Here is a 13,855-nt window from a genome sequence, read left to right as displayed (position 1 = left end):
TGATTTTCTAAACCCAATTAACGATTCGGAAAAGGTATTCCGAATTGTTAAATGGGTTAAATAAACATTAAGAAATCGCTATTTGGAAGGGATATGTTAGGGAGTGCTTTCCAAATGTCGATTCCATTAGGCATGTTTTATTGCTTTGCGATGGAATCCAATCGCAAAACATCAATGTTTACCACCAATTCAAAATTGATGGTAAGTCAATTGCAATGCGAAGGGGTCCTAGGAAACCTTTTCACATTTGAGAATGTTGACAAAAACGTTTTTTAGGAGTAGGAAGTGGTTCAATAGACTACTGTCTACTCCAAAAAAAAGTTTCTTTAACTTTCATTTTTTTTATGTGCATCCCATGTTTCTTTTTGAAAAACGACTGCATTAAAAGAAAAATTGCTTTATTTAAAAGGCTTCACAAACATGCTGGTTGACTGACTCCATCATCAGGCCACCATGACAGTGACTCTAGTCAATCATAGTGGGTCGCAATTTGTGACCGGACTGACGCATATTAATGAGGTAGGTCGAAATGCGACTCCCTACGAATCGGAATTTTATGAACAGAACTATTATTACCAAGGATGGTTCGCAAAATTCCTTTCCATTTGCAAAAGTTAATGCATAAGTTTGCAATCACTGTTGGCACACTGAAAATATATTAGCATTTTAATATGTTTATTAAATATTTTTATTGTACATACCATATTCATTATTTCCAACATCGTTACCACAATAGTTTTGTCTCACAAACGTGGATGACAATCAAGTGCAACAGTGCATGCGATACACAGAAAATCTTATCAGTACAAGGCAGGACTCATTTAGTTTACAGCTATTGGTAATATTCCATCTTTTAGAACAACACTTCATCTTAGGTAACATCTTGGAGTTCTCAGTAAAATTATTAAGTCATACATATAAAATACACATATTATAGCCCAGTGCCAAGGGTTATACTGGTTGTTAAAGACCTCGGTCAATGCGGGAGACAGCATTCAACAACCAGTACATTCCAAGGCAGAAGGGCCATAATGCTATTTAGAACAGTTCACTCACTGAACGCAGAATGTTTTAAATTAAAAGGGGGAAAACTGAAAGACAAGAAGCAGAATGTTGGAGAAGAAGGCCTATACCATCCATTATTGGCCCTAAGACACTCCACTGTCCTCAATAGAACGCCTAACATCCAATTAATAATGCCTAATGCTTCCTGGTTACTTACTCAGTTTTTCAATATTTGGCATCAGTGAGCTCCATGTCTGTAGGTACTCTGCTCTGAAACCATCCAGCGAGAACAGAATAACCGGTGGGAGAGTAACGCTAAAATTAAATAAAGGTAAAAGATATTTTTTATTCCAGTATTTTCAAACGAAATACAATTTTCAGTTTTGTAGACATTGACCATATTAACAATTATATGTTATTGGTTTGGACAGGGCTTGCCAAAATATATGTGTCTGATACTCTTAATACCGATTCCACACAGAAAACTGCAGCAAAAACGGCGATAATGGGCTTGATAATATGCTCTATGGAATTCCAATTGAAGCCCATGTTAAATGTGAAGAACATCTAACATGGGGTTCAATTGGAATACCATAGAGCATATTATCAAGCCCATTATCGCCGTTTTAGCGGCAGTTTTCTGCCATTAAAACAGAGATAATTTTATCGCCTGTCTTGATAATATACCCCTAAATTTGGTGCTTTTTGAGTGATTCTAACTACACTTTGCTATAACTGTGGATTGATAGGTCAAGGTGACTTTAGTAAATAGGTGTGAACAGCAGTATATATGCACATGGCTGATACTGAAATGTGCATATTTTCATATAAGTGCATTGATTTATCTTCTGGAGTGTTCATATCACTGAAACCTGGCAGGCATTCAAGCATGACTGCTTATTCATTGGTTAAATAAATGTGGAAATATAAAAGTGTCAGCCTTATTTTCTGTAAAAAAAATCCCATAATAAATACAGATAAAGATGACAAAAAATAAATGTAGATAAATGCAGATGGAAATGTTAAAATAATAAATACCATTGATACTGCAGAATATCATAGAAATGTAGGTATCTTTAATAGCGGGTGAGGGACCAGGCCATGGTCAAATCTTTAATGAAATAGTAAACATGCATAATAGCATTTTGAAGCCTTGGGGCTTGATTCACAAACTACACTTTCTAGTGCGTTTTGTAATCTTACACAATGGAATTCACAAACGTCACTCAGAGCTTCCTACAGAGGAATGTATTGGCATAAAGTTGCTACTAGTATATTTTCACCTTCTGGTGGAAATCTCCACCACCAAGTTAGAGATCTCCATATGAAAATGTATAGAGAAAAATATTACATTTTATTATTCTTTAAAATAAATTAACACAACATATTTAAATGTATATGTAAATTAATTTTAAATATAGTTATCATGAACTTGGAAAACAATAAGCTACAATTTTACAGCAAATGAATTCATTAAATTAAATGGTTACTATGTAATACAATAATGTAATTATATTTCAAGCAATATTTAGTAAACTTGATTCAAAGTAATATACTGTTGGAGTTCTTGTGCGTTTAAATCAAAATGTGCATTGATAATAGTGTGCAGAGCAATTAATCTACACTGACCTGAAGCTATTACAATTGAAACAAATTTTCTAGGACATGCTAACGTTCGTTTTTCTGGCTTAGGGTAACTAGGTCTGGGGAGGTCTCAAAGCCATCTTGTTCAAAATGGCTCCTGAATGATAATGTTTATATTTCTGCCAGATTCCATGAGCAGCAAGATGTGGATTTGTTTATTTCAGAAAGACACCATTCTCAAACAAAGCATGCTAGAGGAACCTTCAGTAACCCTTTCAATTACCTTCCACTTGCATGTGCTATTGCATTGAGTCAGAATTATTCACTGCTGTTTGTACAGCTAGTTTGTTCTGACACCCCAGTCGACATTAGGTCAGAAAGGTCGAATCAATATTTATTTAGTGGCTTACCGCTAAGGTGATAGGCTTATATGATGATTCATAATACTCTAAAGTGATTTGTGGAAAATGTAATTAATTTGCTCATACCATGATAACAGCAGTTTCAATGCTTTCTTTTGGAGAAAATGCATATGTAAACCTTTGAATTTGGCGGTGAGCCTGAGAAGACGTTCCTGACCTTTAGAGATGCTGCCCAATTTCTTATTGAGACTAAGCCTATTTCTGATTTTGCCTTTTATTCTGCATTGTTCAATTTAATGAGCGCCTTCATGGGAATAATTTTGTTCATTTAAATGAGACTACTATTCTATAATGTACTTTGATTCTTTATAATAAGCCTTCATGGTTTTCTAAATCCTGCTCTAGTACTTTCTCTTTGAGACAGTTCTTTCTTTCCTGACTGTATTTTTAATCACTGTTTTGAAGCTTTTTTCTGGGATGCATTGCCTCATGATTAGTGGTTAGCTCTATCTCCAGTCCTCCCTACACCTGAATACTCGCATGAGAGGCAGATTGTTTAGGGTTACAGCTCACCCACAATACCTAGTTTAAAAAACGTTATCCATTAAAAAAAGTTTCAATCTTTTACTTAATTTTTACTATGTAATCATGATTGTGACTAATTTTTATAAAAACCTAATCAATATTTATATGTAATTTTAATCACTTAAAAATATACATATGTAATTTTAAATGTAAAACTAATTTAATTTGTATCCTATAAAGTGTTATTTTAATTCCTAGCTTCCACCGTATTGGGATGTGTTGAAGTGTCAGTGATATTCCATGTTTGGTAACTGACTTACTCCAAGACTTGGTTGGAGTGAATTTGAGCTTCTTTTGATACCCTTAGGGCTGTAGTAATGCCTGTGAAGTGTATTTTGTAAATTGTAATTGTCTTCCCTTTTGTGGGTATGTGTTTTGTATTAGCATATCCCTTTCAAACCCTTTCTTTGATTTCCCTAAACTCCTCCCATCTAGAAAACACTATTCACCATTTCCCCAGCGCTCCCCAGATCCCCCAAGATTTACTTATAAAATGTACAACTTCATGTGTGGAGATCTCTAAACAGAAAAGACGGGCAAGGCAGAAGCAAAGGCAGAAGTCTTTGTGAACTGCATTCTGTGAATTGCATGTGGCAGCAGATGACTACTACTATTTTATATACTACAAAATGTAGGATGTGAACTGGGTCTATTGTGTGCAGTATTGGACTCTGGAGCAAACAGCACAGATTCTAGTTTATCAAATGTCTAGACCAGTAGTATGAACTTCTACAGAAAGGCCATTTATTTTACTGTGGTCACATTCTTCCAACCATTCATTAAGCTTTATTCGATGTTCCATATAAGTCAAAGACAACTGTGTGCATATTATGTGTTGTGAATGAGAACAGACATAGGCAGATGTGGATTGCTTTAAACTGAAAGCTGTGAGAGGAGGTAAGGGTCCATTCCAAATTCAAAGTGGGAATGTGGGAGACCGGGAGGGCAGAAAAAGGAAGATGATAATTGCATTACAATGGAGAAATATATCTTATCATATATTGTAAGAAATGGGGTTATTGCTTGAGGGGGTGAAACCATTTCTCAAACAACAGCCAGAATACTTGTCACAGTCAACCACAAAAGTCACTAAATTAACTAGTGCTAAACTCTCTGGTAACTTGGTACAAAAGCAGTCAGGCTTAACTTAAAAGCACTGTTGTATGCAGTACACAAACAGTAATGAAGTGAAAACACAACACAAGAAAAATCCAACACCAATTCAGCCAGATAGAGTTAATTAAGGCCAAAACAACAAAAATACAATCAGTCGAATAGGAGATATGACATTTCAAAGCTTTAGGTAAGTATAACGCCTAAAAGCACAAAGCACCACTCATGGTCATCCGGTCATGCTAGACCGGGGGAAAGTCACAAGTTCAGGCTGACCACAATGGAGCGAAGACTGGATCCAGGATCAGGTTAGTCCTGCTGAAAAACATACCTTCTCAAAGTCCAAGGTGAAGAGTCTAGTTCGAGGGGCAGAAAGACACATGTTCTACTTTTTAGATACAATGCACCCTACCCTGTGGGCTGTTTAGGGCCTAACTAAGGGGCGAACTATATGTATTAAAAAGGAAGGTTTAGGCCTTGCAAAAGGGTTATTTTGACAGGTCAAATTGGCAGTTGAAAACTGTACACAGATTGCAATAACATGCCTCAGATATGTATTAAAGGGCTACTTTGGTGGGTGGCTCAAAAATTGTTGGAGGCCCATCAGTAACAGTTAATTTAAATGCCTTAGATACATTTAGTACCACTTTACTAGGGACTTATAAGTAAATTAAATGTGCAAATTGGCTATAAGCTAATTTTACCATATTTAAATGAGAGAACACAATATCTTTAGCACTGTTTAGCAGTGGTAAATTGTGCAGAGTCCAAATGCCACCAAAAAAGAAATGCAGAAAAACAGGAGGGTTGAAGACAGAACTTTTGGGGGTGAATCTACAGCGAGAGCTACGTTCTACACCTATGCATTGCAAACACATCTAAAATCATGCCATGAGTCTCAGATTAGGTTCAATATCAGTTCATTTAATGTTTTAATAAAGCAATAATGAGGCATTAAAAGTGAGTTATAAAATACTTTAGCAAGTGTACATTAATCTACATTTATACTCGTGGTCCTCTTTGATGGTAAGTGAAAAGGCTATTCTGAAGAGCCTTTATTTAGCCATTACAGCTTTCAATGCATGTTTTGGCAGGAGAACTCAGGTATATAATGGATAAAATTCCAATTGATCTATCAATGTTACAAAGGATAATTCTTTAACACACCAACAGAGGCGCACCTTGTACAATCCTTTGTAATTGATTTTTAGGTGAGTTAACATAAAATGTAGCAGTGGAGAGGTCATGCCCTCAAGAATTAAATTAAGGCTGGAAAATGTAATTCCCTGAAATATATGTCTGCACCATGGTAAGGCTGAACAAAAAAGCTAAGAGGGATACTAAAAAACAGAACAGCATTCATATATAAAGTGGAAGACACTAAAGTACTGATCACAAAAGACCAGATACGCTGAAACTACGGTGATAGATTGATTTGTTATAATGCACATACAATTACAAGGTCTCTTGAAAGGATTATTTAGATCTAATACATTTAGATCTAATAAACTCTAGTACATGCCTTTGTGATATTATTTAAAGCATTTAATTTCAAAGTGGCCATCTAACTGTATACAAAGCAGAGCTGTCCTTCCCAGCTATTACATCAAAGAAAATATATAGAGAGAGTAAGATAGTAATCTTATAATGTGTGAGAAAGAGAGTAAACCAAGTGCAGTCTCTGGGAAACCAAAAAATATATATTTAAGTAAATAATTTCTTATTGTATTCAAGCCTTTGTGGCTAAAAATATTTTGTTGTTAACCTAATTTCTAAAAGAGCACTCTTAGGAGTAAGACCTACACGAATTGTGAGCCAATCTCTTCTTACCAGCTAACAGGACCAATTGTTGTGTTTAATTCAATGATATAATTGAAGAATAAAGAGCCATATTATCAAGAAAAGGGCGATACATTATTGCTGCTTTTATCGGCAGGAAACTGCAGCTAAAGCAGCGAGAATGGGCTTGATAATATGCCCTTGTGAATTCCCATAGAAGCCCAGGTTAACACCAGAACCTGAGCTTCTATGGGAATTCACAAGGGCATATTATCAAGCCCATTATCGCCGCTTTAGCGGCAAATTCCTGCGGATAAAAGCGGCGATAATGTATTGCCCTTTCTTGATAATGTGGCCCAAAGTCCTTCCATAAAGATATAAGTGTCAGGAATAGGAAGGAAGATTTAGTATGTATAGTTTGATCGTCCAGGTTCCTAGATTCACTTCAGATCAGAAGAAGGTATGCATGGAAAATATGGAAAATAGGAAGATGATCACTCCTGGGTTAGAGGCAGATATACAGAGGTAACAGAGGCAGTGAAAGTGTACTTGGCAACAACTGAACTTCTAAATATTAACAACAGAAACATCATGCTGCCATAATGTCATTGTCAAAATAGAGTACTAAACTATAAACAAGGTAAGTGCAAATAGGAAAGTATAGATTTACTTTTCTTAACTCCACATCAATGTACCATAAATATAGATATATCTTCATGGTACATAGATGTGAAGTTAAGTAAAGTTAACCTATACTTATCTATGTAAACTTACCTCCACAATATTTTAGCCTTCGATGTTTTGTCCACAATATTTTGGTAGCACAAAATTTCTGTTGTTGCTATTTCAGCATCAAACATTCCCAGGCACCTTCCCTATGCCCATGTGAATCTTATAAAGCAGCTCTACCTCTATCACACCAGAAGAGCTGCCTCTAAATATTCTGAAGTCTGGAAAATCTCTATCACCCAAAATAGATTTGAAGGATGTCTGTCAGCGGTGGTTCAGTAGATGCCCTGGAGTAATCTCCAGTGTAATACAAGCAAGACTGAAGTACTGGTTTTTGGATCCTACCCCTTTGTGGGGTGGTGAAGCTTGGCCCAATTCTGCTCCATCTCCTCTAACTCTGCCAGAAGTGGTTCGGAATCTCGGAATGAAGTTTGATGATAACCTGTCCTTTAAACCTCAGATGGAGAGTGTAGGTGGAACTTCTTTTGGCCTCCTTCAGTTCCTGAGTAAGTTTTTGTTCCTGCTCCAAGCTCCTTGTTTGAAAATGGTTGTACATGCCCTCATAACATCTCAGCTGGACTATGTTAATGCATTATACCGGGGTCTCCCTGTGCACCAACTAAAGATACTTCAGTTGGCACAGAATGTTGCAGCCTGACTCTTGCTTAACATCCAGAGGAACATCTCTGTCCTGGCCCATCTCAAGGAGTTGCACTGGTTGCCCATTCGGGAGAGAGTAATGTTCAAGGGGCTTGTGTTAGCCCATAGAGCTTTCTATGACCATGGCCCCAATCATTTAACTAACTCTCTCACTATCAGTCTTCTTGAACTTTACGTTCTGCTAATGATTGCTTATGGTGGTGCCTAAGACAAAGAGGAAGAGATGAGGAGGCACCTCTTTGCGTTGCTGCTGTAGGCTAGAATGCTCTACCCTTGCACCTTCGTGCTACTAAACATGTTGGTTCTTTAAAATACGGCCTGAAAATTTGGTTACTAACTGTGCCTTTTAATTTGGCTCCTATCTCGTAATATCAGTGGTTAATGAGCCTGTAGTGCCAGGACACTTTATATAGTAGCCGTGCACTTTACTAGTGCCATTTGATTTGATTAAGGAATACCCAAGGCAAAATATCCCATTTGTTTCGGCTTACTCGTCTTATGGACAGCTTATCAACCAATAATCCATACCTGCATTTTAAGGTTTTCTACCTTAATGGTTCCCTTTGTCTTCTGGAACCCTTGCCCAATCTTTCCTAGTTAACTTCCCCCCCCTACTCCCAGTACTTAACTTAAGCCAGTGATTGAAGGTGCGGCCCAAAAGCACAAGTTTTTGGGAACCTTTTGTTACTTTTCCGCGTCACAGAGAAGAGAAACGTACAGAAGGGGAAAGAAGGAGGAAGGCAAAGACAGAAAAAAACAGTGATAACAGTACTTGCATTCATTGAAATATGTTCAGTAGGCTTAATGTGATGTTACTTTTTACATATGACTATGGTGGAGTTTGGTTTTATATTCTGCTATAGAACTCTGTAATTATAGCTGTTCGTGGGTGTGTGTTTGTTTATGTTTATGTGTGTCAGCTTGTAGTTTTTGAAGCAAGAAAATCGCAATGGAAGCACAAAAAAGAATAAAGTGGTGTAATACTCTGCTATTTTGTGTGTCGATCGGGACCTATGCGGCTAGTCAAAAAGTGGTGGGCTACTACTGCAAGATGTTGCACTCTTCTGGCATGTTCAGCCATAGGCTAATGCCATGTAAGGTTGCTTGAGTTGTTTCTCACAGTGCACCTCGTCTTTTGGAATGATATTTGAATGTTCCTCTTTGGAAACTAGAGAGTGATGCATGTTTGCAAAGTTTAATTTGTTTTCCTTTCCCAGTTCCTTTACTCAAGGGATCAGCATTTATATTTCGAATTTAGAGGGATCTTTTGCGTTCCTCATGGAGCACCTTATGGTAACTCCCTTCCTGCTTACCAAATCTTCCTTCAGTTTCTTTTATAAGTTTAGGAGCATACCTTGGTGAATTGTCGGAGCAAAGAGAAAAAGTCTGCCTGGGACTTTACCTGGTGGCCTACTAAACACAGTGACCTCCACCTCTTTGCACATTCATAGGATGCTTTGGAAAAAAGTACACTTATAGCAAACATTCAATTAATAAGTGCCAGCTCTCTCAAACAAGAAAATTAGATAAAACAATTGCAGAAAATGCGACCTTAAATGTACTATTATAGATATAGCAATCCTACTACAATAGAATATTGACCAGTCCAGTGTGACTTGCTGTAGTATATGTTTATGTTTTATGTGTTTTTTCTGTACTTATGTAAATTGTTTATCACTTAACTTATTTGCACTGAATTTATCATCAAAACTGAAAATGAATATATTTAATGAAATAAGAATGCTTGGTACACTTATCTATACCAAATAAAAAGTTTTGTATATCAATATAAAATGTGTTGCTATATCTATAATTGTACATTTAAGGTCACATTTTCTGCAATTGTTTTATCTAATTTTCTTGTTTGAGAGAGCTGGCACTTATTAATCGAATGTTTGCTATAAGTGTACTTTTTTTCCAAAGTGTTGTTTCCCTACATATAGCAAACTTATTATTGTAGGGGTCCCCTGTTTTCCAAATAGTGCATTCATAGGATGCTACATACAATCTTCAGATAGCTTCCCGAGAATACTGGAAAAGCAGTCTCACCAAGCCTGATCACCAGCAGACTTGATTAGGGCAACACACTCTACGCAGGTATCACCAATAAACTCCTGAACGTGGGCTCCAGACCATCCAAAATGCTGCGGCAATACACATCCTCAACCTACCTCATCATACCCACATTCCACGCACACCTCAGAGAACTGCACTGGCTCCCAATCCTTAAACACACCCAATTTAAACTGCTCACACACAAATTCAAAGCACTTCACAACACCAACCCCTCATACCTTAACAGTTGAATACACTTACTTCTACACTAACCCCACAGGAAACTCCAATCAGTCAGACTCTCACTGGCACGCAAACCCCTCATATGCGAAACCACAGCTTGAGGCCACACCTTACCATCTCTTTCCCGCAAAGCTTGAAACAATCTCCTCCATCACATCCAAGCCTCTACGTCACTTCTCGAGGACTGCAAGACACTGAAGACCTGGCTCTTCGATTAACCTCAGCAGGATTTACCAAACTGTAACACAATGCAGTGTAGCAATCAAACTTGATGGGCTGCACTGTGTTGCGTGGCAGGGACAGAGAGCAGGAAAGTGCTATATCTACAGAGATATGGCAAAAGTCATGCTCTTTCTGCAACACTGGTGCACTATCAGGCTGCTGAGGACAACGCACACACCTTTTCACCATCGTGCACAGGTATCTGCATACTATTTTTAGACTGGGGGCCATATGTATCAACACATTTCCCCATAGACACAGAATGGGCAAAACCCTTTGATACATCTGGCCCTGGATGTGTTCTGGACAGTGCAAAATAGGAAAAGTCAGAAAAAATAAAAGCATTTCTCATTTTAATGCCTCCTTCAAATGGTTGTTCATTCTTGGTGCAAAACCTTGCCTAGTCGAAAGGGTTATGCACCAAACACCATGGGTGGTTGCAGGAGAATGCCCGTGTACCATTCATGGAATGTCCACTTGTTGCAGAGTAATGAGAAACTGTGCTGTGAGCTGGCTGGCGCTACATTTGGGCAGCTTCCAGTGCAGAGCAAGTTTTACTCTAGAAAGCAAATGTAAGAAAAAACATTTTGCACAGGTTTACATCACTTTTGTGATACAAACTTAGTAGAAAAGGTTTGTAAATCTGGCCACTAGACTTTGTGGTAATAAAATCATTCCAATGAGACAGCTTCTGTTTTTACCAGCAGCCAGTGAAGTTAATCTTAGGAATTCATTCTGAATTGACCTAAACAAAGTGAATAGCTACCCTGCTTAAAAACATATGTGATAGACCAGAAAAAAACAAAAAAGTGCAGAGAACAAAGAGCACCAAAACAAGTTCAGATCAAAGATGTTGATCCTCAATCTAGCATCTATTTAAGGTATGTAATTTGTAATTCTCCATTTGACCCTCTGACCACTTGGCTAATGCTGGCATGAGTCTTTTATGATCGTTTGCCTATGAGGTTCTGAAAGGGAGGGTCCATCAGGAGTTGTTAATGTTCATATTGTCTACATCTTCCACATGTTATTTCATTACAGAGTACGTTCAACAGGCACTGCCACCAGCAGGAATTGCCCCACTAAGCTTCAAGACTGCATTGCATAGGGAATCCTTCACACTCAGGGCTGTCCTATCTTTTTCTTTATGGAGTTCTCCGCCCCAAATGTGGAGTCTCCACAGTCATAAAATTACTCTTAAATTGCAGTTTTGCGATTACTGAAAAATAGTAAACTTACACAAACATGTAAGCTTTCCTCTATGAATCAGCTTCAGTTCAAGTCTCTGTCATGACAATGGGGGTTATGTAGAGCTGGCAGACAATGTATTTCACCACAAACATGGTGGAATACCATGTCCACCAAATTGACTGTCTGCCTGCTGCTGTATTTAGTGTCAATCTAACCATCATGTTCCTGCCAGCAGATCCCCTTCAGACTCTTCCAGGCAGAAGTATTACACCAACAGCCCAATAGATGTCAGGCTATCAGTGTAAGAACCCAATACTTCATACTGTCTGCCCTGTTCACGGTGAATGTTCTGACACTTATTTTACTGTCCGGGACCACCAGGGAAACCCTGGCAATCCCAATCATAAAAAATACAAATTAACAGCCTGGATAAAAACTCCCAGAGTGTCAATGTCATACGTTTTTTGTTCCTCAAAAACAAAGTTCACTTTGGGAGTTTATTTTGTTTTTGAAAAAGAAAATAATTTGCTAAGCTGCCTCATAAAACATAGTGACTGCTCAGTAAACTTTCAGTGCCTTCAGAGGAGTTGACCTAGTGACAGCTCCTCTGTAGGCATTGAGATCTGTGCCAGGCAGGTGGCCATCTCTATATATGGCAAGCTGTGATCTGCAAGGGACATAAATTATGACCTCTGCCTCCCAGCAGACAGCAGCCTATACGTCATATTTCTAAATAATCCCAAATGTTCCTTCGTAGAATCAATTGTTAGATCTTGCTTTATAGTATGGTTCCATCTATTTACTGCTAATCTCTTTAGGAATTTTGCAATGCAAAAGATTGCTCATTGTAACCTGGTGGACCGACTGTCAATCCTCCAGCCACTGCTGCCCTGGTGATGAAAAACATACCATGCTGTGAGTGGTTGAGCAATATTTGCAAAAATTGTTCTTACTGACACAGCTGGATAATTTTGGTAAAAATCTAAGGCCAGCTGGGCCACCATACCATGCTACACTGCATTATTTTTGTTTTACAGAAACAAACTATCAAAGCCAGCACTTGTAGTAATTTCAACAGGGCTAACTGCTGTGATATCACTGTTTGCAATGTTGAACAGTATGCACAGTCATTTCTGATATACCAGTCATTTTACTGAAATTCTAACAATGCTCAGATGTCTGTTGTACTCCCATATTTTATCTGGCCAAAATGTCTTGTATTCTTTGTACTCAGCAGCTGAGTCAAGTATATTACGCTTTTTATTGGTCTACTGTATCCAGCACTCCTAGTGACTGGGCAGACTGGGCTCCGCTCTGAGTGTATATGAATAAACAATTATTTGTTTGTATTCTCTACTGTCTGACCAACACTTCATTTGGTATGGAAGGCTGCGAGGTGATCATTAGTGACCCGGCTGACCATAAACGGGCCACTTCCTTCAACTCTTAAGGGTTGCACTGCCACTATCCAGACCTGTACTACCTCCCACCTGCAGCAATCTTCCCAACAGAGCAGCGTACTGACACCACACAGGTTGGTCACTGCATCCACACAATTATAAGTAAAACACATCTTCATGCTCAACACACAGAACCCATTTACTATTAAATGGAGCCTGACCTGGGAACTGTGTGCCACCCTTATATCCTATCAACCTCTTTTGAGGTGATATAGTTGCAGTGCTTCATATACAATCAGCGGGTTAAGTCAACGGGTTAAGTCACCTTGCTGCTCTGCCCCACGCCAAAGTGTGAAGGCAGGAATGCACCGTATTTATCCAATACAATTCATTCCTGCCCATTCCCTCTGCACTAGCGCCATTTCGCCAGGCACCCTTGTACCATGATGTAAGTATGCCTGTGTTGTAGGTTGGAATTTGTTTTTACAGGGAGGGGTACTTTCCCCCAAGAAACAATCCATAGAGGCGTTTTTCTCCTATGTGTGCTCTGCAGCACACATACAAAGAGGGAAAACAAAGAGAAATAAAGATATTTCTCCTTGTTACACCTGCTCTGGGGAGGCATAAGATTTTGATGCAGTCCCAGGTTTACCAGAAAACACATGGGAGTTCCGTGGGAACACCCACCGCAACGGCCATGGAATGCTCCCCTTGCACAGAGCAAGGCGACACAGCTATTTGCACTGTGTTGCACTGTGTTGCCTTACTCAAGATTTATGAGGTCACTCAAAGCGTGGCTTCATAAATCTGCCTCAAGGCCTTGCGTCACGCATGTACCACTTTGCGTAGTTCAAACGTGATGCAAGTCTCTTTTAAATATGTCTCTATGTGTCTGCTTCTAGGCACAGTATGAAAGTGACATCTTAC

General features: G+C 38.5%; 1 protein-coding gene across 2 annotated transcripts in view; it reads right to left on the bottom strand.

Annotated features, from left to right (window-relative positions):
- The window catches only part of ENPP3 (ectonucleotide pyrophosphatase/phosphodiesterase 3), a 709,442-nt gene that overhangs the window by 414,848 nt on the left and 280,739 nt on the right, over window positions 1–13,855 (bottom strand). For both annotated transcript variants that reach the window (XM_078649216.1, XM_078649217.1), the window contains exon 7: window positions 1,223–1,320. In XM_078649216.1, the coding sequence (XP_078505342.1) occupies window positions 1,223–1,320 (98 nt within the window). The remainder of the gene's footprint in view (window positions 1–1,222; window positions 1,321–13,855) is intronic.

Source organism: Lissotriton helveticus, chromosome 6 (assembly GCF_964261635.1).
Source record: "Lissotriton helveticus chromosome 6, aLisHel1.1, whole genome shotgun sequence".
Lineage (NCBI taxonomy): Eukaryota > Metazoa > Chordata > Amphibia > Caudata > Salamandridae > Lissotriton > Lissotriton helveticus.
The sequence above is the reverse complement of the archived record's forward strand: the minus strand, read 5'-3'. Positions and strand labels throughout refer to the sequence as shown.